The sequence below is a fragment of the Neophocaena asiaeorientalis genome, unplaced genomic scaffold, assembly GCF_003031525.2.
Source record: "Neophocaena asiaeorientalis asiaeorientalis breed wild unplaced genomic scaffold, Neophocaena_asiaeorientalis_V1.1 scaffold123, whole genome shotgun sequence".
Taxonomy (NCBI): domain Eukaryota; kingdom Metazoa; phylum Chordata; class Mammalia; order Artiodactyla; family Phocoenidae; genus Neophocaena; species Neophocaena asiaeorientalis.
The window spans coordinates 9510859-9531583 of record NW_020173666.1 but is presented as its reverse complement, the minus strand read 5'-3'; the positions used below and the strand labels follow the sequence as shown (position 1 = coordinate 9531583).

Below are 20725 nucleotides of genomic sequence, written 5' to 3'. Positions count from 1 at the left end.
TTCTCTTCCACTGTTTGACTCTGCAGATGCCTCGCCAAGACAACGTTTTCCTTTGCCCAGAAAAACAGGATGGAAAGGGAGTGCCTGGAGGAGAGCGAGAGAGCAGGGGATGGAGGCCGGGGAAGCAGAGGGCTGGGGACAACGGAGGGCAGAGTGAAGGAAGAGGCCAGAGGGACACGGAGCCAGCGAGTTCACAGGAAAGCCCCGCCACCGGGGCACAAAGGGAAGGTGGCTGAGTGAGCTCTCGGGTGCTGGGGTCCCCACCTCACAGGTGCAGCCGGAGAGCAGGGGGCGCGGCGGCCCCAGGCCTCCCCGAGCAGAGACCTGTGCCACCGGGCTCCCCGCCCCTGCTGCCTGCCCACGGGCACATCCCACGTGAGCGCAGGGCCCCGCCCCCTGGGCGAGCCAGCCCCGCGCCGGAGCTCTAGGAGCCCCCAAGGCAGAGGTTCAGGCCTTTGGGCCCTCGTCAGGCATCACCCAGCTGGGGGCAGCTTCTGGGTCTCCGGCCCCAGGTGGCCCACAGCTCTCAGCCAGCAGTGACAGCTCCCTTCCACTGGCCGGTGTGCCCTGTCCACGGACACACCGGGCCTAACGCAGACCCCTTTAGGACCACAGCCACGTCGATGGGGGTAGGGGCTGTGAGAGGAAGTGGAGAGAGGGGCCAGCACCGGTGAGATTTCTTCCCCCTGCCACCGTGTCCCCTCCTCCACTGGGCACGTCCTCCTGTCCCAGGCTGCGGCCAGGAAGCCACCCACTCGGCGTCTTCCCGCTGCAGGGCGTGAGGCACCCCACACCTCCACTCGCAACAGGCCTGCCCACGCCCGGCGCTGAGATTTGGTTTTCCTTCTTTCTTTCCTTCCCTCATCTGACACTGTGAGTGGCATCGAAGCCTGTGGGACACAGTGTATAAATAATCCTTGGCCACAAAGAGGGCAGTGATGCCCCTTCCATTCACTCCAGCAAAGACTTGGCATCTCCCCGGCACATCAGGCCCTAACGATCAAGGACGGACCAAGAACAGGGGGCTAACACCCTGAAGCTAGGAAAACGGGAAATTTTTTTTAAAATCCAGCAAACTACAAAGAGACCAAATGGCCTTTCAGACGCCAATGAAAATGAATCCCAGACATTTCAAACAAGTTCACCAACTTGCCCCCAAGTCCCTTCCGAAAGGAAGCAGGGTGCTAGAAATGTATAACAGTGCATTGGAGAGCTAATGCGGAACTCAGTTCTACTTTGATCCGTCCCAGCCTGCATCCTTCTGTGCCCTTGGTGACTCTCTCTGCCCTGAAGTGATGCCTCTCTTCCAAAAGGCGAAGAGTCTGCAAGACCTCCTAAGCATCTCTCATTCACATCTCTTTATCCTGCTAAGGATAAAGGCAAACCTAACGTACACTGCTTTTATTCAGTCATTTGAACAGCCCTTTAGAAAAGGTCATCAACTCACAACAGTCTACCTAAGAAAAATAAGCTAAAAGATGGGCAGGCTTTGTCTCCATGCAGATGACAAAGAGCTAAGAGGACTCCATGGCCAAGGCCCTCAGCTTCCAATTCTTTTTTATCTCAGGGGACAGCTCAGCAGGATTTGACCACAGACACTAACTTCAAGAAGACTGGGTAGGCAGCCTTGTGGCTGAGTCGTGCATTAGGTGAGCAGAGTGGGAAAGCATTCAAAACGTGCAAATGTCTGAGCCACGTCGGGAAGCGGGGTTACTGCTCACCTAATAATCAATCTCTCATGTCTGGGCTTCTAGTCACCCACGACCCTCTCCACTACACAGGCTTGGAGCTATTGTTATTTTTACTTACAGATGAGGACACAGAGACTTAGAAAGACCAGGTACCTTGCCCCAGGGCACGCAGTGGTAAAGCCTGGTGGCCCAGGATACAGATTCAGGTTTCCAACTACTGAGATCAAGAGTTCTTTCTATTATACCACTACCTACAAGAAAAGGCTACCCGGAATTGAATCACTGTGAAAGATTATTGTCTCACTACTGGGGAACATCAGGCCCCAGATCATTTTTCAGGGACAAATGGGTTTGCTGTAAGGATGCAGCCTCTCTGTTCACTCCTATAGGAATTACGTCAGATAGCATACATTTAGAAATAGGTATGTTTAGTTTTTGAAAAAGGATCATGATTAATCTATTCAACAGCAACCATGTAGAAAGACTACTATTTACAAATAAATTCTATTCTCACTGGACTTTTTAACAAAAGCATCTGACAACCAAGAGATCCTGAAATAATGCAGGATACTCAAAGACAGGCAAGAAAGATACATAGTTAAAAATGCTGAAAAATAAATCACACGATCCACGAATCTTTTTCTTTTCCTGTAGCTTCTTAGAGATGCAAGCTCTTAAAAGCAATTCATGCAAAAAACTCAAAAGGTTAAGCTAAGTGGGTGAGCAGGCATTAAATATTAAACGCAAGTTATGTTCATGCCAGGTACCAAAACCTAACCATCAGTACATGTCCCTTTTTTCTACCTTGAAAAAATAAGCAGGACAAAATATATTCTAAATATGATTAAATTGCAAATAGCACAACACACAGTTGTCAAGGCTATATGTCTCCAGATCCTCAGTGCTCTCTGTTCTATCAACACAACGCCTACAAACTGCAAGAATAATCACTGCCAAAGCTACCCTAGGTGATTACATAAAATTTTTCTAAAAAGCTGAAAAAAAAATATTTAAACAGGAATAAGAGAAGTAAAACACTGCTTACCTTACAGAAAACGGGTTTCACTCTTGTGGATTTTCTTTTACAGCAATACGCCCAATACAAGTATGTACAACACTCCAAGAAAATTTGACAAAGCATAAAATTGTTTACTGTCTTCAAATTATCCTTCTCTCTCTTCAAACATATTTTACAGAGTAAATCTTTGAAATTTCCCTAGGACTTTCTGATACCTTTCTATTTCAAAAGGACAAACTATTTCAGAGATCCATTTAGAGACCTATGCATCCTTGGAATGAGGAAGGAAAAGTTGACAGTGCCACAGAACAACTAGTATCCAAAAGAAATTCTCTTAATCCTGAGCTGTAAAGAGTGCTTGAAGATTACTGCCCGGATCCCTTCCGGAAAGAAAGGCTTATCTTGTCTGCATAACAGTCTTTAGACATTTTAGAGTGAAATCAACTTTCAAGACAGAGAAAAGAAAACCACGCAAGCATGCCTACATTTGGATCAGAAGGTACATCCCTGAGAATCAAAGCCCTTGTTTACTTACATGCTGTACATAGAAAGGAAAAGTTCAAAGAAACCTGCACCCTCTGGGAGAAATGATTCCATCTAAGTCGGCTGCTGGGAAATGAGTAAGACACGCGTTCTCTCTCACTCTCAGCCCAGGCAGTGAAAAAAATCCCAAACTGTTCTTTCAAGTCACATTCACAAGGGCTTCCTAGCGCCACCAAGCTCTTCCTTCAAGGCAGCCTGGGGGTTGGGGAAGGCTCACCCCCTTGCTCTGGATTTCCACCCCATGCCCTGAACCCGCCTGCTCTGGGAAGGTGCCAGGTTAGGGCACACGGGGAGACGGCAGGACCACGAAGTGCCACATCTTCAGAGCCAGCTCAGAGGGTGGCAAACAAAGCAAGCGGCACTTCTGTGGGGACTGCTTTACACACCTCAAGTTCCCAGAACAAACCAGAAACTCCTTCAACTCCCTCACCTCCAAAGGAACTGTTTATTCCTTTCAGACTCCAAACTACTGCAGTAGTGCGAGCTGATTGCTAACAATATTGAAAAAAAAAAAATCCCTAAACCGGAGAGGTTGACAGGGGCACACAAAGAGCTGTGACAGTAATAGGCACCCTTGAGGAGAATGGCGGCAATCAATTATGAACCATTTGCAGAAATTGCGGGGCTGTCAAAAGCCCTACTTACAGCTGTGCATCTTCAAGCCAGGCTGCATTTGATTTTCAAGGGACATTATTCCTGATTCTCAAGTGTAGAACATTGTTAGTAAAAATACCCCAAACAGCCCAGGTTCAACCAGGGTCTTATGTGTAAAGAAGTTAATGACCCCTGAGAAGGTTGACGGGCCAGCATGAGAAGCCCAGGAACCAGAGACAGGTCTCCCCTCTGGGGAGTTACCACCTCCTGTGGGCACCATGGGACAGCGCCAGGGCCGTCCCGAAAGACCCAGGACCAGCACCCGCTGGACAGGCACCCTAAAACTCCCAAATCACCGTTTGGAAAATAGGAAAGCATTGCTTTTAGATATAACCTGCTGTTTCTAGGAGGCTAAACATAATGAGAGAAGAGAAATTTTATTTTTTAACTCTTCAATTCAAAACTTCCTTTTCACTACTATCCATCACAGCGATCACTTTTGATGATCACAGATTCTCTTTTCCCCAAGGAACAAAGAATATGTAAACCGAGTAGCTGCTAGGCATTTGCTAGGATTTTTTTTAAATATACTGAAATGCATTATTATAGATAGATATCTTCAAATTTGAAAAAGGTGAGCTGATAACTACCCTAGACTTGAGAGGAACCTGACAGCAAATGCTCGACATGCTAATATTCTTTAATATTTTTTTCTTCTGTGTTCCTTGATACCTTTTGCTTTTTCCTTTAATCATCTTAGCAATGAAAATTAGGGCTCAGAGAGCTCCAATTTCAAGCTGAACTGCAGTTCACTCCTCTTCTAAATTTCTAACTGGTGCTCCAATGTTCACCTTAAAAACCTTTGTTTAGTTATGATAGGCATTAAGTAAGAGAAATGGAAATAGCCTCAACATGGTAACTTCCTGCGGATTTATCTGATTGAATCTTCACATAAAATAAAACCTGGAAAAGAATTTAATTTCCTCCTTAAGAATTTTAATGGGGAACTCAAACGTTGTAACAGAGAGGAAACCATTATCCCTAATGGCGTTAATGATCTCCCCAAAGCTGCCACCTGCGCCAGTGCCGCACGGCCACACTGACCTTAAATAGAGAGCCTAGCTTCTTGAGTGTCGCCTTAGCATTCTCCTTTTTTAAAAAAGTCAAGACAAAGCAATCCAAACGCATCTATTGGATGCTCTAGGATCCACTGCTTCCAAAAAAATGATGAATTTGAGCTACAATATTGGGTTCCCACAAGTAAATAACCCACCAGAGAGAGAACAGAGCAGAAAGACTAAAAATGCTGATGACTGCAGTTTAGTAAAAGAAATTGCTTCCTGGGGGCATAACCAGGCCAGTGAAAGGAGCTGAGTATTTGGTTTGTATGAGGAACTGAGAAGAAAGGAAAGAGAGATTTTGGAAGAGGTGGCTAGGGAATGGGGGGAGGAATTCAGGGGGTAAGAAAGGGAAACAGAGAAGAGAGGTGAGGCCAGGTGCCAGTGGCCGCTTGACCCTGCTTTGCAGCTGGCAGGCTCCATCCCACCCCATCCACCCATCCCACACTGAGCACCACCACCAGTCACCTGGGGCTGGGCCAATGGCCAGTCACCTAAGGACCGGCTCCTACGAGTATTAGTTTAAACCCAACTGGGGTGTGGTCCTGCTATAAATTTTTTAAAATACCCATCATAGTTTACATTTCCTCCACTCGTTTTGTATTTAAGACAAAAGGAAGAAATATAAAACAGAGTTATAATCTCAAAGTCAATTAAAACTGGACTGTGTACTTACAAAGATCATGTCAGACAGACAATTTCTGAAAGAAGAGCTAACTAAGAACTGTTAAAAATGTAGGAAAGGGGATATTGCTGGTGGTGCAGTGGTTGAGGGTCCGCCTGCTGATGCAGGGGACACGGGTTCGTGCCCCGGTCCGGGAGGATCCCACATGCTGTGGAGCGGCTGGGCCCGTGAGCCATGGCCGCTGAGCCTGCGCATCCGGAGCCTGTGCTCCGCAACGGGAGAGGCCACAACAGTGAGAGGCCCGCGTACCGCCAAAAAAACAAAAAAACAAAAAAACTGGAACCCTCGTGCACTGCTGGTGGGAACGTAAAACGGCGCAGCGCTGGCTGTGCAAGCCAGTTGGGCTGTTCCTCAAAAAAGCTAAACATAGAATTACCACATGACCCAGCAATTCCACTCTGAGTGGCACACCCAGAAGAAGTGAAAACAAGGTTTTAAACAGATATTTGTATGCCAGTGTCACTGCAGCGTTACTCACAACAGCCAAACGGTGGAAACAACCCACGTGTCCATCAATAGATGAATGGAAAAACAAAATGTACTGTGTGTGTGTGTGTGTGTATACATATATATATATATATATACACAATGGACTATCATTCAGCCATAAAAGGAGTAAAGTTTTGATACATGCTACCACATGGATGAACCTTGAAAACATTATGCAGAAACAAAAGGACAAATATTATACGATCAAACTCATGTGACAAGAAACTAACACACCATTGTAAAGCAATTATACCCCAATAAAGATGTTAAAAAAAAAAACAAAAACTCACATGACATAACCAGAACAGGCAAATGAGACAGAAAGTGTAACAGAGGCTTCCAGGGGACTAGGGGGTGGGATGCATGGGTGGTTATTGTCTAACGGGTACTGAGTTTCTATTTGGCAGGAAGAAAACGTTCTGGAAATGGATAGTGGTGATGGTTTGCACAATACCGTGAATGTTAATGCCATGAAGCGCACACTTAAAAGTGGTGAAAATGGCAAAGTTTATGTTTTATATATTTTATAACAAAATGACAACATTCCAAAAATAGTTTCTCTTCAGCCAAAAATAAATGTAGTAAATGAATACAATAGTAATTTTATGTGACCCTCAGAACACCTGAGCTTAGATTTTCCTTGTCAAACCATCCTAGTATACAAATGGCCACGTTTGCAGTACTCTTTGGTGGCATGCCACAGGTCAGGCAGGAGGTTGGGCCAGGGTCAAGGATTCCTACTAGTACTTCACTTCAAATAAAGAAGGAAACTATTTTCTTTAAAGAAAAAAAAATAATGTTTGTATTGACTGTTGTACCTAGGGATAGGAGAACTCCATCTTTTTCTCCCCACCTCAGGTGCAGGTGGGAATCAACACTTGCCTGCCAGGCCCTTGTTTGGGATCTGGGACAGCATCTTACCCTGAAGGTCTGCTCCTTCTTCTCCCTGTGGGAAACCTGGTCCAGCGTGCCATCAGTCTGACTCCTTTTCAGGCCAGTTGTGATGTCAGGGACATTGCTGAAATCTGCATGAAAAGTGACAAAAACACAGGCGAGTTTGGCCAACTGCAAAGAATAGTAGTGAATGACTTAGAGGCTCAGAGCAAGAGAGGAAAGAAAAAAGTTAACTAACACCCTAGAAGGCAGGACACCATTGTCCGTAGTGACACTGACGCTACCATATGCATAGCTGGTCTTCGAAAACAGATCCGGGCTCTGGCTAAGTGAAGAAGCACTGCATCTGCCTGTTTTGCATCTGTTTTGCCTGTTTAGCATTTGCCTGCTTTGGTCAAAGGAGGCCAATGACCAATCAAAACACTGACTTAAATGCCTGGCCACTCTCGTCACTGCTGTGCAGACTTCACTAAGTACACTATTATACAGTGTTGGTACTTTCCTTCCTTTATTTTTGGCTAAGTGAGGGCAAAATCACCAGGGGTATCTGGGTAAACCAATGATGCAACACCACAGATTCTTATTACAGTCCACAAATTGCTCATTTGCGAGCATAATTCTTCTTTTTCTGGCATCGACCACATCCTAAATTGAAAGTCCCAAGAAGAACAGTAAACCTTTGTTGACTTCCAGAGTAAGGGTTAAGAAACAATATAAAAGGTGAGTAGAGCATGTACCTTTCCAACCTACACTTATACACATATGCCATCCTCAACGGTTCTTTCCAGTGGTTCTCAAATTAACAAATTCAAGAAAGATGGAAAGACCAGCCTCTATCAAAATATTACACAGGGCTTCCCTGGTGGCGCAGTGGTTGAGGGTCCGCCTGCCGATGCAGGGGACGTGGGATCGTGCCCCGGTCCGGGAGGATCCCACGTGCCGCGGAGCGGCTGGGCCCGTGAGCCATGGCCGCTGGGCCTGCGCGTCCGGAGCCTGTGCTCCGCAACGGAAGAGGCCACAGCAGTGAGGGGCCCGCCAAAAAAAAAAAAAAAAAAAAAATTACACAGATTTTCATTCTAATTTTTGTATTTGGTAGACGATCCTCTCAACTAGGTGAAACCAGATGGTTTCTGATCTCAGTCAGCCACAAAAAGAAGTCACCAACCTCATACCTGTCTGAGTTGATCTAGGCAGAAAAGGCATGGACAGACACTGGCAAACCATCCAGCATGATGGAGGCAAGGACAGTGGTCTCCAGGAGACCTTTAGAAGCTATGGGAGCCCTAGGAGGTTGATGGAACTCATGGACAGAAATGCTGGTCCATGATCCAGGCTGATATCACCAATCACTTCACAAGAGGAGACCTCAAGAAAATGTCACAATGGTCTACAGAATTCTGGAGCTCCAATTTCTTCTTCCTTTTACTTCTTCTAACACCCTAACCCTGCCCAGAAAAGGACCGCACCGCCTGTCTCACATAAGGAGATACAGACAAGGGAGGTGGGAAGGCTTTCATGTCTTAGGTGACTGGGTAGATGGGGAGAGTACGGGCTGGGAGTGGAAGTCACAAGCTCAGCTTTGGGCCGCCCAGTGCCACACACCCAGGAGTCTAGTAGTGCAAGAAAGGTCTGCACAGGGATGTGGCTTTGGAGCCATCATCATACACTTGGCAGTGAAGCCACAGGGATGGATGGTGCCTCCAGGGAGCGTGTGCAGAATGGGACAACAAGAGGCCCAGGGAGGGAGCCCTGGAGCTGCTAAGGTACAGTGTGCAGGACAGGAGGTACCTGTCTCTTCAGAGAGAAGCAACAGCCAGAGAAGCACAAAGAAATCAAGAAAGAGCGATGCCACCGACGCCATGCAATGTAAAAATACATTACCTAGGCAACAGAGGCAGATCTGCATTACTGCTGCCTTTACCTTACAAATAAAAAGCTCCAATATTTCCAAAGAGCTGTATGAAGTACAGGAAATACAACACACAGTCCACGCATTTAGACGTGATGATGATTTCTACAGCGCCTGCTCTGTGTCAGGTATGTACTACGTTCTGGGGATACAAAGATGAAAGTGACCTCAAGTCCCCCGAAGATCTCAGAGATGGCACGGCCACAAGGAGCCTTGGAGCCCGGAGGCGCCAGATGGATATACTGGAGAAAATAACATGGCTGATGTCAAAAGCGGAAGCGAATTCTGAGTCATCGCTTCAATATATTCATACAACTTTGGAACTTCCTTAAACGCTGAAAATTCCCAGAACCACCTTTCACCTCTTACAAAGGCAAAGTGTTTTCCTGCTAGCAGAACTTGCCATGCCCTTCCTCCCCAAATCCTGCTCACCCCAGGACCAAAGGCTTTGCTATGAATCGGTGAGGCTCTGCAGCCAACTCTGCAGCCCCTTAACTTCAGGGAGGCCCTTGGTGTGGCGTGGGTCCTCTCTGAGGCAGGGCTTGGACAAGAAGGATCACAGGACCCAGCTCCCACCGAGGCTGGCCCCGGGGACCCGTGAGAAGGCAGGTCTACAGATAGGACGTCTCGAGCTGTTCCGCCACCCAAATTTCAAGAGGTTGACAGGCAGCTGGGCATCGACAGAGCCTCGGGGGTGACTGATTCCCCTTCCAACCCCACCAGCAGGGCGCCCCCGCTGTCCTGGAGACGGCAAAGCACGAGGAGGCCTAGCTTGACAGCATCCACAGCTGCGGACCTGGGTCCAGGAGCCTCAGGTTTCAACTGGACCTGCATCCCTGTCTGTAAAAAGCAGTGTGCCCTTCACATTCTTTCTAGAGGAGAAATGAGAACAAAGTAGGTTCTGGAAGAATAGAAGAAAAGTGGAGGCCGGTAAAATTCGAATCCTTATTTACAAAGCTCTTTTAAACAGGCACCGCGCTGACATCCTGTCCTGGGTGCCAAATGCCTAGGCACAGCCCCACTTACACTCTGCCCACATCCTAAGCGCCAGCTGCTAGAGTGAGTAAAATACATCCTTCCCCTCCCAGCCCAAAACTGCCTTCCCACCTTGGGAGAGCCTCCATGCGGCCCTGTTCACTGGACACATGTTGGGGCACTGGATCCCTACCAGGGAACACGGGGCATGTGTTACCAGGGCCATAACACCGCCCACCCTGGGCTCAGCTGCTGCAGGACAGATGGTCAGATGCACTCCGGAAGAGTCTTTAGCCAATGTGATTGTAAATAATGAAAAATAACAAAATTACAAATCCAAGTCATCTATTTATAACTGGTAAATACACTCTTTTGTCTTTCTCGTCTCATTCCTTGTGGAAATTAACAATTTGGGGGGAGGACTAGCAATCTGAAACATGTAGCATCTAACTCTGCTGACATGAGCCGCTACTCAGCCGTGAGTGCGCAGAGCCGCGGGCAGAGCCGCGGCTTTCCACGTCACAGGCTCTGTTCCTCCATGTGGACCACACGGTCCATTTATTTATCCCCTGGTCAGATGGGGGCTGAGCACTGCACACCCACAGGGTACCAGGTCCTGTGTCAGATGCCGTACATCAGACCAGCCTCAGACATCTTTCTCCTTTAAAACAAACACTTTTGGAGAGTGACGACACACTGGGCAGGCTATCCCAGAAGGTGACTGCCCCCAGCTCTCCTGCACACCCTATAGTTCCCCACAGACAATGAGGGAAACACGGGGCTTCAGGTGAGACACGTCCTAGTCACTCAGTGTCTTCCTGTTCTGAGCATCAGTACAGACCCCACAGGTATCACAGTCGGCCAAGTAACTGGCAACCCCAAACCCTTCATAATTAAAGGTCAAAACGTGTTCAAGTAACATCCTGGGTATCAACTTAAAACTGGAAACGTTAGGATAAATGCTAAAGTTAAGGTCGCTTCGCCCATACAGCTCACAACGTGAATTCAAAGTTTGCATTTACATCACTTCCAAATCCAGTTTAGCACGGTTAATATGCAGGAGTGTGGGCTCTGCCATTTATCCCCCCCCCAGGCCTGGAAGAAGCAGCAGGCTATCTGGGTGCTAAGTCTGATGTGTGCAAAGGGGACTTTCAGGAAACGGGCGTCACTGGGGGTCGGGAAGAGGGTTTGGTGGCGTCCCTGCCAATCTCCCACCTGCTGCTTACTCTTCAGGAACCTCTGCCCAGCAGGCAGCTAGGATGTTGGGCTCCTCTGGCTGGTGCCATCCCATCACCCCGTCTTGCTGGTTGCTTCCTCCTTACTCAACCAGGCAGCCAGGGCAGAGGCAACAGGTCCTTCCCAGGCCCCGACACCCACCCAGGTGGCTGCCAGCAGCGCCCAAAGACACCAGGCAGCCTCTAGCTGCAGGAGGGCGGGCAAGGTGCTCTTCCCGGGCGGCAGCCAGACAGTTGGTTCCCAGAAAGGCGAGACGTCTGAGCATGCCTCTGTGTTCTCAGAAACAGCAACTGTAAGAGGAACTGAGTTAAAATCTCCAGAAGATATCAATCCCGAGGCCACAAACGAGAAACTAACGTGAGAGGAGAGCGTTTGTTTCCCCCTATTTCATACAGTAAGACTTTTTTGAGAAATAAATGATGGTAGTCACAGCGTCAGGAAAAGCTCTGCTTCAGTTTGTGGGTTGAGGACTCATCTAAAGGAGACTGAAAGGACAGGCAACGAGAACAGGAATTATTTTGAAACTACACTTTTTGTGCTTCAAAGCACATTGTACACTGATTCTCAATACTATAAGCTCCAAAGCCCCCCCTTTTGATAATATATACTTTTACTCTCCTGAAAGAAAATTCTTTCTTAACGTAATCTACCTCCACACATAATTTCACAAAAAAATAATACATGCCTTAATAGTAACACAAGGAGAAAAATAAATGGAAAGTAACAATTTTTAAAAAATATGTAAATGCTAGGGTACAAACACTCTAGAAACCGTGACTGTAAGGAACGGCACCAAGGAACGGAGGAGAGCTTAAACAAGCCTTATTTGGGGACACTCCTGGGCGAGGTTCACTGGTCCGAGAGAAAGGGGCCAGAGAAGTCGCACCCGGGCGAGGGTTGGGCAAGATTTTATAGGGGAAGAAGGGAAAGGGGTGTGGTGAATCCAGGAGGGCGCAGGGTATTCCTTATTTGGCGGTCTTTTCGAGTACAGTGGCAATGTCTGGTGCAGGTCGCATCAGTCTTGGGGCCATTAGTCCCGCCCCTTGAAAGGCGGGAAGGCTGGGCTGGGTGGAAAGTCCCCAGGTCAGTTCCTATAACTGGGTGGTCCAGAAAAGTTCAGTCTGATGCAACCTGTGAGTCTGACTGCGTTCCCCTGCCTCGGGCCAGTTGGCCTTACAGAGACGAAGCTGTGCAAAGCCTGTCCCACAGAGAATCACGGGGAATATCTCAGCTTCATCACAGACCCAGGCCGGGGTGTCCTGGTGGAGATTTAAATGCCTACGGGGTGCTGCCATCACACCTACAGGGCGACATGATTTTCCAAACGGGTAAAGACATTTGACAAAGTTCTGAACAAAACAAAGGTCAAACTCCCGTTGATTTATTGGGTTGATGCACTCCTATAAAATTCAAAGTACCCTACAGCTGGGGGGGAAAAATAATTTGTGTTCACTTGTAAAATGGAGCTGGTTCTTGGCTCAAGTAATTACACCACGGTTTTCACTTACATGAATGTCCAGGAGAACAGGTCTGCAGTGTGAGGGACTGACTTAAACACGCAGGACAGCCAGCACCATGGCCCCAAACACTAAGTGTCGCCTTCCCCCAATTCATTATGAAAACCAAAAACAGACCCATAAACCTCCAAAACGTCACTGGTGGGCAGTGCCCCAGCTGCTGAGAACTGTCTCTGCCCCTCTCCACGGCGAGGACTTCAACTTTCCCTCTGGGAGGGTCAGTGACATCAGAGGACACCGAATGCACCAAAAAGCACACAGCCCAGAGCAGGTGCAAAGGGAATATTAGCGCCCTCGCTTCCTGAGAAAAGGAAATACACTCACCAGAGCAATTTAAAAGACAGCATTTCAATAAATAATGTAGCATATTTAACTGGGACTCTCATCTTGGGATCAAAAATGTTTTATTTGATTAATCATCAGCCCTTAGACCCCCTCTGAGGTGAAAACTACAGAACGATAATCTTCTATGAAGACTGAAAAAAAAAATGTAAAAACTAATATCAAAGAAGTTACAAGTAAATAATAAATGATTTAAGTTTTCAACCACATAACGCCCTGTGGCATCAAAGTTGTACATCCTTGACACTGAACAGTTTTACATCCGCAGTCATCCCTCAGTATCCGAGGGGGACTGGTTCTAGGACCCGCAGGGAAACCAAATCTGGGGATGCTCCAGTCCTTTACAGCACAGAATAGTATTTTCCATCCACTGTTGATTAACTCCGAGGATGCAGAACCTGCACATACAGAGGGCCAGCTGTACTTATATTCACAGTTTGATCTACAGCCATACCACCCAGAATGTGCCCGATCTCATCACATACACAGTTTGTGTGAATTATGTTCTTAATCTACTTGATTTATTCAATTTCTCTATTCAATTTCTCAGAATCTCTACTATGTAATTCCATAAACGAACAGCTTGTAAAGAATCAATGAAGTTTACATCTGAAAAGAATCTTAGAACGTATCCAATTCAATTCCTTCATCTGATATATCTGTGTTACTTAAAAAAGTGTGAGTGTAATTTTAAGAAAAGGTAAAGATTTTGGTAAATCAAGGCTGCCAGTAGAAGGATACAGCATTTTGTAAATACAAAATTACAATTGTTTTTCAGTTCTCCAAGCTTCACACACTACATACAATTCTGTATTAATGTTTTTGACATAGTTTATCTTGGTGTCAAGAGCACATTGAGCATTGAGTTCATTTGCACAGAAAAGCTCAAAAATCTCTCAACTTTTAAATATCAATTTGCAAACTTTGTATAGCATTGGTTACTCTTAATTAACTCAGATTTCCCTAAATTTTACTCATGCTTTTACTTAAAGATGCAATGGTGTGTGACAGCTTTCATTAGTGACGTTTGCTGTGCTCTGTCATCCAAGCAAGTATCAATCATCATCGGTCAGGGAAAGAGAATGAAAATCAAACCATTTAAACGAAATAACAGAAGGACTACTCAACGAGAGAAAAAGATAACCGTATTTGCTGACCACATTCAAAGGCTAGTCAAGTCTAACATGTACCATTAACAAACAGATCACCATTACTTTACGTTCTTCTGATGTAGATAGAAATTGATCTACTTTTCAGAAGGTATCTGGGACTCTACAATTCTTTATTGTTATCATTCTTTTGTCAAGGAAATTCAAGGCAGCAGTATGCTTGCAAAGAAATAAATTCTATCATAACATAAATGTCACGCCAGAAAAAAATGTAATTTCATAAATCTTCCCAGTGCACTTGACCTGAGGTCACATTCCAATTGGTACTGTTCCTGACAATGCAAGGTCTCTGGCGATAAAAGAGAGAAGTAAATACTGGTGGTAAGTGTTTCTTAATAGCAGGCTGCCATGATTTGATTCAATTATCTTGCGATAAATATCCTCAGCGTCTGAAAGAACACTTAGAGGAACAGGAACGTGGCGGGTGTTTTCATGGTGGGAACGTACTGCAGGCCACCTCCACGCTCATTGTAACATGGGGGAGGGAAAGGCCTTCCTGGAAGAGGAGGGGGGAATGTAGGTGCACCCACGCTCTCGGGCTCCAGGAGGCTATGGTTGTGCAGGGGTCCTCCCATGGTACCTTATCCGGGTCCCTGATGGAAAGTACAAAGTCAAAGGCAACAGGATCTTCAGCCAGAGTTTCGTTTCCACCAGAAACTGGTCCCTGCAGAGCTGGGAGGACCACGCAGCTGTCACAGTTATACTCAGGGGCATGTAACAGACACCACTGTAGTTCTGACACTTAAAGAACTTTGATAAAGAAGAATTTAAGTTCAAAACCCTTACAAACTACCTAGTTGGAATTCTATTTAAAGACCCCGAGGGACTTCCCTGGTGGTCGAGCGGTTAAGACTCCGCGCTTCCATTGCAGGCGGCACGGCTGGCTTCGATCCCTGGTTGGGGAACTAAGATCCCACATGCTGCGCGGTGCGGCAAAAAAGGAAAAAATAATAATAATAAAATTAAAACATTAAAATAAAAATAGAGACCCTGAGAAGAACCCTAAAAACTCATTACTTGCAAGTTTCTATTGGGGGATGTGCTGTAAGAAAAAAGGAAACCTGAGGACCACCTCCTTTCAGGAAGTGCTACTGTTCTGTGGGATTAAAGTAAAAAAAGAACAGTATTCAACCATAAAAAGGATGAATGAATGAAGTACTGAGTCACGCAGCAACATGGATAAAGCTAGAAAACACGCTAAACAAAAGAAGGCAGACACACAGGCTACATATTGTACGATTCCACTTCTATGTAAGAGCAGAACAGGCAAATCCACAGAAACCGAAAGCAGACGCATGGCTGTCGGGGCTGAGGAGGCGCGTGGAGAAGGAGTGACGGACAGCTGAGGGCACCAGGGCTTCTTTCCTTTCCTTTTTTTTTTGCAGTGATGAAAATGTTCTGGAATTAGTGGTGATGGTTGTACAACTTTGTGAATATACTAAAAACCACTGATTTGTACAGTTTTAGAGGTGACTCTTATGGTGTGTGAATTAAACTTAACTTTTTAAAAAGAAGGTAAAGATACCAGTGCAGATTTTACAGGAGAGAAATTAGGGTTACAATAGAACTCCACCATAAGTGGGTTCCAAAGCACCAAATCACACGAAATATACAGCTGCGTTACTACAAGGTTAACGAAAATCAGTGTGAATTATCTAAATAAATAAAGGTGCAGGAATAAAGATAACAAAACGATTACTAAACAATCGACCTCTCCCTGCACTTAGCAAGCCCCAAATGACCACAAGGCAGTTAGCTCCCAATCGCCACCCCCAGTCCCCAGATAAGAACCCAGATAAGAAGACAAGGGCCCTTACCAATGCAGTTACATCTAAATTTGCTGTACTGCAGGACACATTATTATTGGGTTTTACTCTATGTATGTTAATAGAGGAATATTTAAAAGGAAAAAAACGTGGTTAAAATCCAGTTCCCCTACATGGAGGGAAAAACAAGAAAATACAGTTCTCTCCCTATCTACGACTGACCATGACCTTGTCCAAGTTACTAGCAACTTAATGTGTCTGTGCCTTGATTTACCCACAGCTGTGAAAGTAAAATGATAATAACACACCTCTGCTCCACAGGGCGATGGAACGGATGATTAATGCTTTTAAGGTTCCTGGTGATCTTTATATTGGAGACAGCCTGCTATTATGACAAAGCCTTAACAAACACCTTCTCTCCAGCAGTCAAGACCTGATTCTATTTAAAGAGGTAATGAGATATGTTGCAAAACCAAATGGAATGCTTGATCCATTACTTTGGTTTTTTCACTTCATAAACTTGTGTAAAATAAATGCACATTCCTGTAGTTGTTTAACTTGGTGCTTTAATCATATTGAATAACTGAATTTTCGAAAAAGAAAAAATGTTAAACTCTTTGATCCGATCCTTCATTTTAAGAGGATTTAGAAAAGGAGGAGTTAGAATAACCTGCCCAAGGTCAAGCATGAGGCCTGGAGCTAGAAGCCAGGTCCCAGACCCACTGTCTTTTATAAACATTAGTACCCCCAAATTAAACTTAAAACACATCTATCAGCATTGGCTTTTACCGGGGATACAGATGTTACTCTTCTTTTTTAGCCGCGGTTTTGGTTTACCTGTCAAAACAAACCCATGGGCACCAATCAACGCATTAAAGGCGCAGAGCAGTCAGGCTCTTTGGAGCGGGGTGTATGTCACGGGCCACCCCAGAGTCCCTCAGGCACGTGGGCAAGTGAGCAGAGCCTTCAGCTCTGAGGAAGTCTCAGCACAATTCCCTTGCGACCAGATTTATAAAAAGAAATCTGGGAAGCTTCAAGGCACACTCCAAGGTTGCTTTTTATCCCCCAGGACCCACGCTTGGGACGCTGCCTTTCCCTGCTAGACACGCCTATCACCTGCCTTCCACTTAACAGACAGCTGAGTGAAACACCTGCTATTCACCAAGAAGTGTGCTCGCTGCTGCGTCCAAAACACCTTTGTGTTCCTCAAAGGCCCCGTTTTTCAAGGGATTTTCAGTCTCTTGAAAACAGTACGTAAATTACGACAAGCACACAGAGTGACACTGCAAGGCGATAAATCTTAACTTCCACGTCAGGTATACAGAAAAAATGCTTTCAGAGCTCAGAAGAGGAAGGGCCCACGATCCCTCCAAGGTGACATGCGGGCAGCCCCCCTACTTTTTACAGAATACAATCCTAAAAGTAGGAAAACTGAGTTTATAGGTTCTGTGAAGACTTCTATTCCCAGGGATCTAAACAAATTATAATATTCCTATTTATACCCCGGCTTTTAAACACACCTGACACATATCTTAATCTCCTCCTTCCCAGGGAAAGCACATGACCTGCTGAAGATCAAAGAACATCCCCAAGGGGGCTACAGGCTCACCAGCCCAAACACACCTGACGACTGGCATTTTGGGGTCATAGGTATTAAGCTATGAAACCAAGGCTTCTTATCAACATTTTTCAGGTCCCTTTTCCCCTCATTTTTATCAAATAATGATGACAAAATTCAGTAAACATTCAAATAATTTTGCGGATACTACAAACCTCGCAGAAAGGTGATGTGGTCCTTCATCAACTGAAACATGAAAGTCAGAATTAGAGTCACAAATAGCCATTTAGGAGTAAATAATTAGTGTTGGAAAGGTAAAGGCAGAAAAGTTGACAATAGCATGTTCTGTTTAGAAGCTTCAAAGTGCTTCGCTGGAAATTCCGGATTCCCTCAGAAGCCCGTTGGGAAACTCTGGGGAGGAAGGGACATTCTAGAAACTGTTCCACGTGGCACAGCATCTGCCCCCGTCCTGGGGCAGCTGGTCAGGGCTCCTCACAGAAGACAAAATAATTTTGCTGACAACTGCCTATGTCTCTTAGCAAATAAATTTTCCCAGAGCTACTAACAAGTAACAAACTTGGATAATTTGAACTTTGTCACATTGTCCCATAACATGTTAAGGTGGTTAATGGCCAAAAAGCAAAAAAAAAAGAAAGGATAAAAGATAAAGGGATTTGCATGGGATTGGACAATTTATAAAAAGAGAATCAGAGCTGAGTCCTGTAGGATCAGAAATAAATTTATAAGCTGCAAAAATCATAACTGAATTGTTTGCAATGAAGGGAATTAATTTGCAGCTCTTGAATTTCAAACTTGATTGTTTTCTCCTATAAACAAACGTGTTTGCCTTACGCTATGAGTGGAAATCTTTAAAGTCGGCAAGCTGTCATTCAAATCTCCTCCTTTTCCCTTTATGTGGTTACCTTTGATGAGTTGTGGGATTTTATGGATGGCTTTCAGTATAAGCCATTAAAACCATTTGGAAACAGGTGGGATATTCACTATCGACATAGAGGCTTAACACAAGGTGCTCCAAAATGAACTCCTGGTGGTCTGCCAAAACCGCTCCACGGACAGCTTCCCCACCTTCATTGCTGACAACTTCATCCTTTCCATTGCTCAGGCAAAACCCGGGAGTCCCCCTTGGCCTCCATTCCTTCCCTCACACCACACAGCCGTCTCTGAGCAAGTTCTGCTGGCTCCACCTCCCCCGTGACCACTGAGAACAAAGCCACCATCGCCTCTCGCCTGGTCACTGCAAAAGCCTCCATCCCACCCTGGCCTCCTACAGTCCATTCATTCTCAACAGTCACTGATTCTTTTGAAACACTAGTCAGATCATGTCACTTCTCTGCTCAGATACACGGGATGATCCCGCGTGCTCCCCAGAGTCAACGTCAGACCTTGGGAACACATCTAGGAAGTAGCCAAACAGCTCTTCTGCAACGGTTATTTCAAGAAAAAGCACTTATATGGTGGTGCAAGCTGAACCAGCTGCTTTTTTTCACAAAACACAATATTTACTCAAGAAAACAACAACAGAAAATACTTTATTTTTAATGAGCAAAACGAGCCTGTCATTTCCAAGGGGAAAAAAATGACAATATTTGTAGATATAATTCAAACTTTGCAGCAAAAATTGGAATTTTGGAAAACTTGTGTTCACCACCGTGAGTTTGACAGCTTCCCAATACTTTGAGACTTTTCCAGTGAGATTGGAGGTGATATTAATGAATGTGATTTTTAATGCTATATAATAAAATGTCCATATTTGAAAGGTCTGCATAACCAAGTGATCTAGTATTTTGGAAATAACCATTGCATGTTATAAAATAATACATGAGTGAAAGATCCATTCAAAGTGCAAGACAGGCCAATGGACTTTAATGTGACCAAGTAAGGAAAGTCCACCACTAAGGTTTCAGATTCCACATTGCAACTAACATTGAAGGAACTACCTCTTGTTGAGCTTTGGTGTAATATTAAATAAGAATATCTGCAACTATCTGAAAGGATTATTAAAATACTCCTCCCTTTTCCGACTACAAATCTATGCGAGGTTGAGTTTTCTTCAAATCACTTCCACCAAAACACAGTGCAACAGGCCGAATGCAGAAGCTGACGTAAACACCCAGCTGTCTTCTATTAAGACACACATTAAAGAAATTTGCACAGAAGTAAAACAATACCACTCTTCTCACTGATATATACATGATTTGGGTTCGGAGAACTAGTTCATTTTTGGAAATATGCTTATTGTCGTTGTTACGTTAAAATAAACTTTAATAGATTTTTGTAAATTTCTCAGTTTACATTTCTAATATACTAAATACGGAGAGATAGTAATACGACTAAGCTCCTTAGAGTCCCACATAGCTAAGCTCTTTGGGGTCCCTGATAACGTTTTACAGTAAAGGATCTGGAGACCAGCATGTTTAGCAACTGCAGAATCAGAGCCATTATCATGGTGGACTGATTATTGTCTATTCACACGTCTACCCCTCAAAGTCTGCCCACCCCGAAAGTGGGGACTGTGGCTCTTTATTTTTGTATCTTTGCCATCAGACACAGTGCCTGACACATAAACACAAATGTATTATCTCACTGGTTCTGGGAGCCAGAAGACTAAACATGGTCAGCAGGGCTGTATTTCATGTGGAGGCTCCAGGAGATAATGTTTCCAGGCCTTTTTCAGCTTCCAGAAGCTGCCTGCATTCCTTGGCTCACAGGCCTGCATCAATCTCTGCTTATGTCATCACATCTTCTCTGATTCTGACTCTCCAGCCTCTCTCTTATAAAGACCCTGTGATTAGGCCCATCCAGGTAATCCAAGATAATCTCCCCATTTCAAGGTTCTTAATTTAATCACATCTTTGAAGTCCCTTTTGCCATGTAAGTTCCTTCCGCCATATTCACAGGCTCCAGGGATTAGGATGTAGACATTCCTGGGGGAGCCATTATTCTGCCTACCACAAGCCATGTATGAAGGTAATGCAGTTAAAGCCAAGGAGAAAATCACCCCATCATTTCCCCCAACATTTAAGAGTCTCCAGGCCAGGATGAGAAAGAAACTAAGCACAGGGCTTCTCTGGTGGCGCAGTGGTTGAGAGTCCGCCTGCCGATGCAGGGGACACGGGTTCGCGCCCCGGTCCGGGAAGATCCCACATGTCGCGGACGGCTGGGCCCGTGAGCCATGGCCGCTGAGCCTGCGCTTCCGGAGC

At 45.3% G+C, this 20725-nt stretch overlaps 1 protein-coding gene across 1 annotated transcript in view; it reads right to left on the bottom strand.

Moving 5' to 3' along the window:
* TIAM2 (TIAM Rac1 associated GEF 2) overlaps positions 1 to 20725 on the bottom strand; it is a 111954-nt gene that overhangs the window by 34311 nt on the left and 56918 nt on the right. Inside the window, 1 exon segment of the mRNA XM_024747918.1 lies at positions 7060 to 7163. Coding sequence (XP_024603686.1) covers positions 7060 to 7163 — 104 coding nt within the window.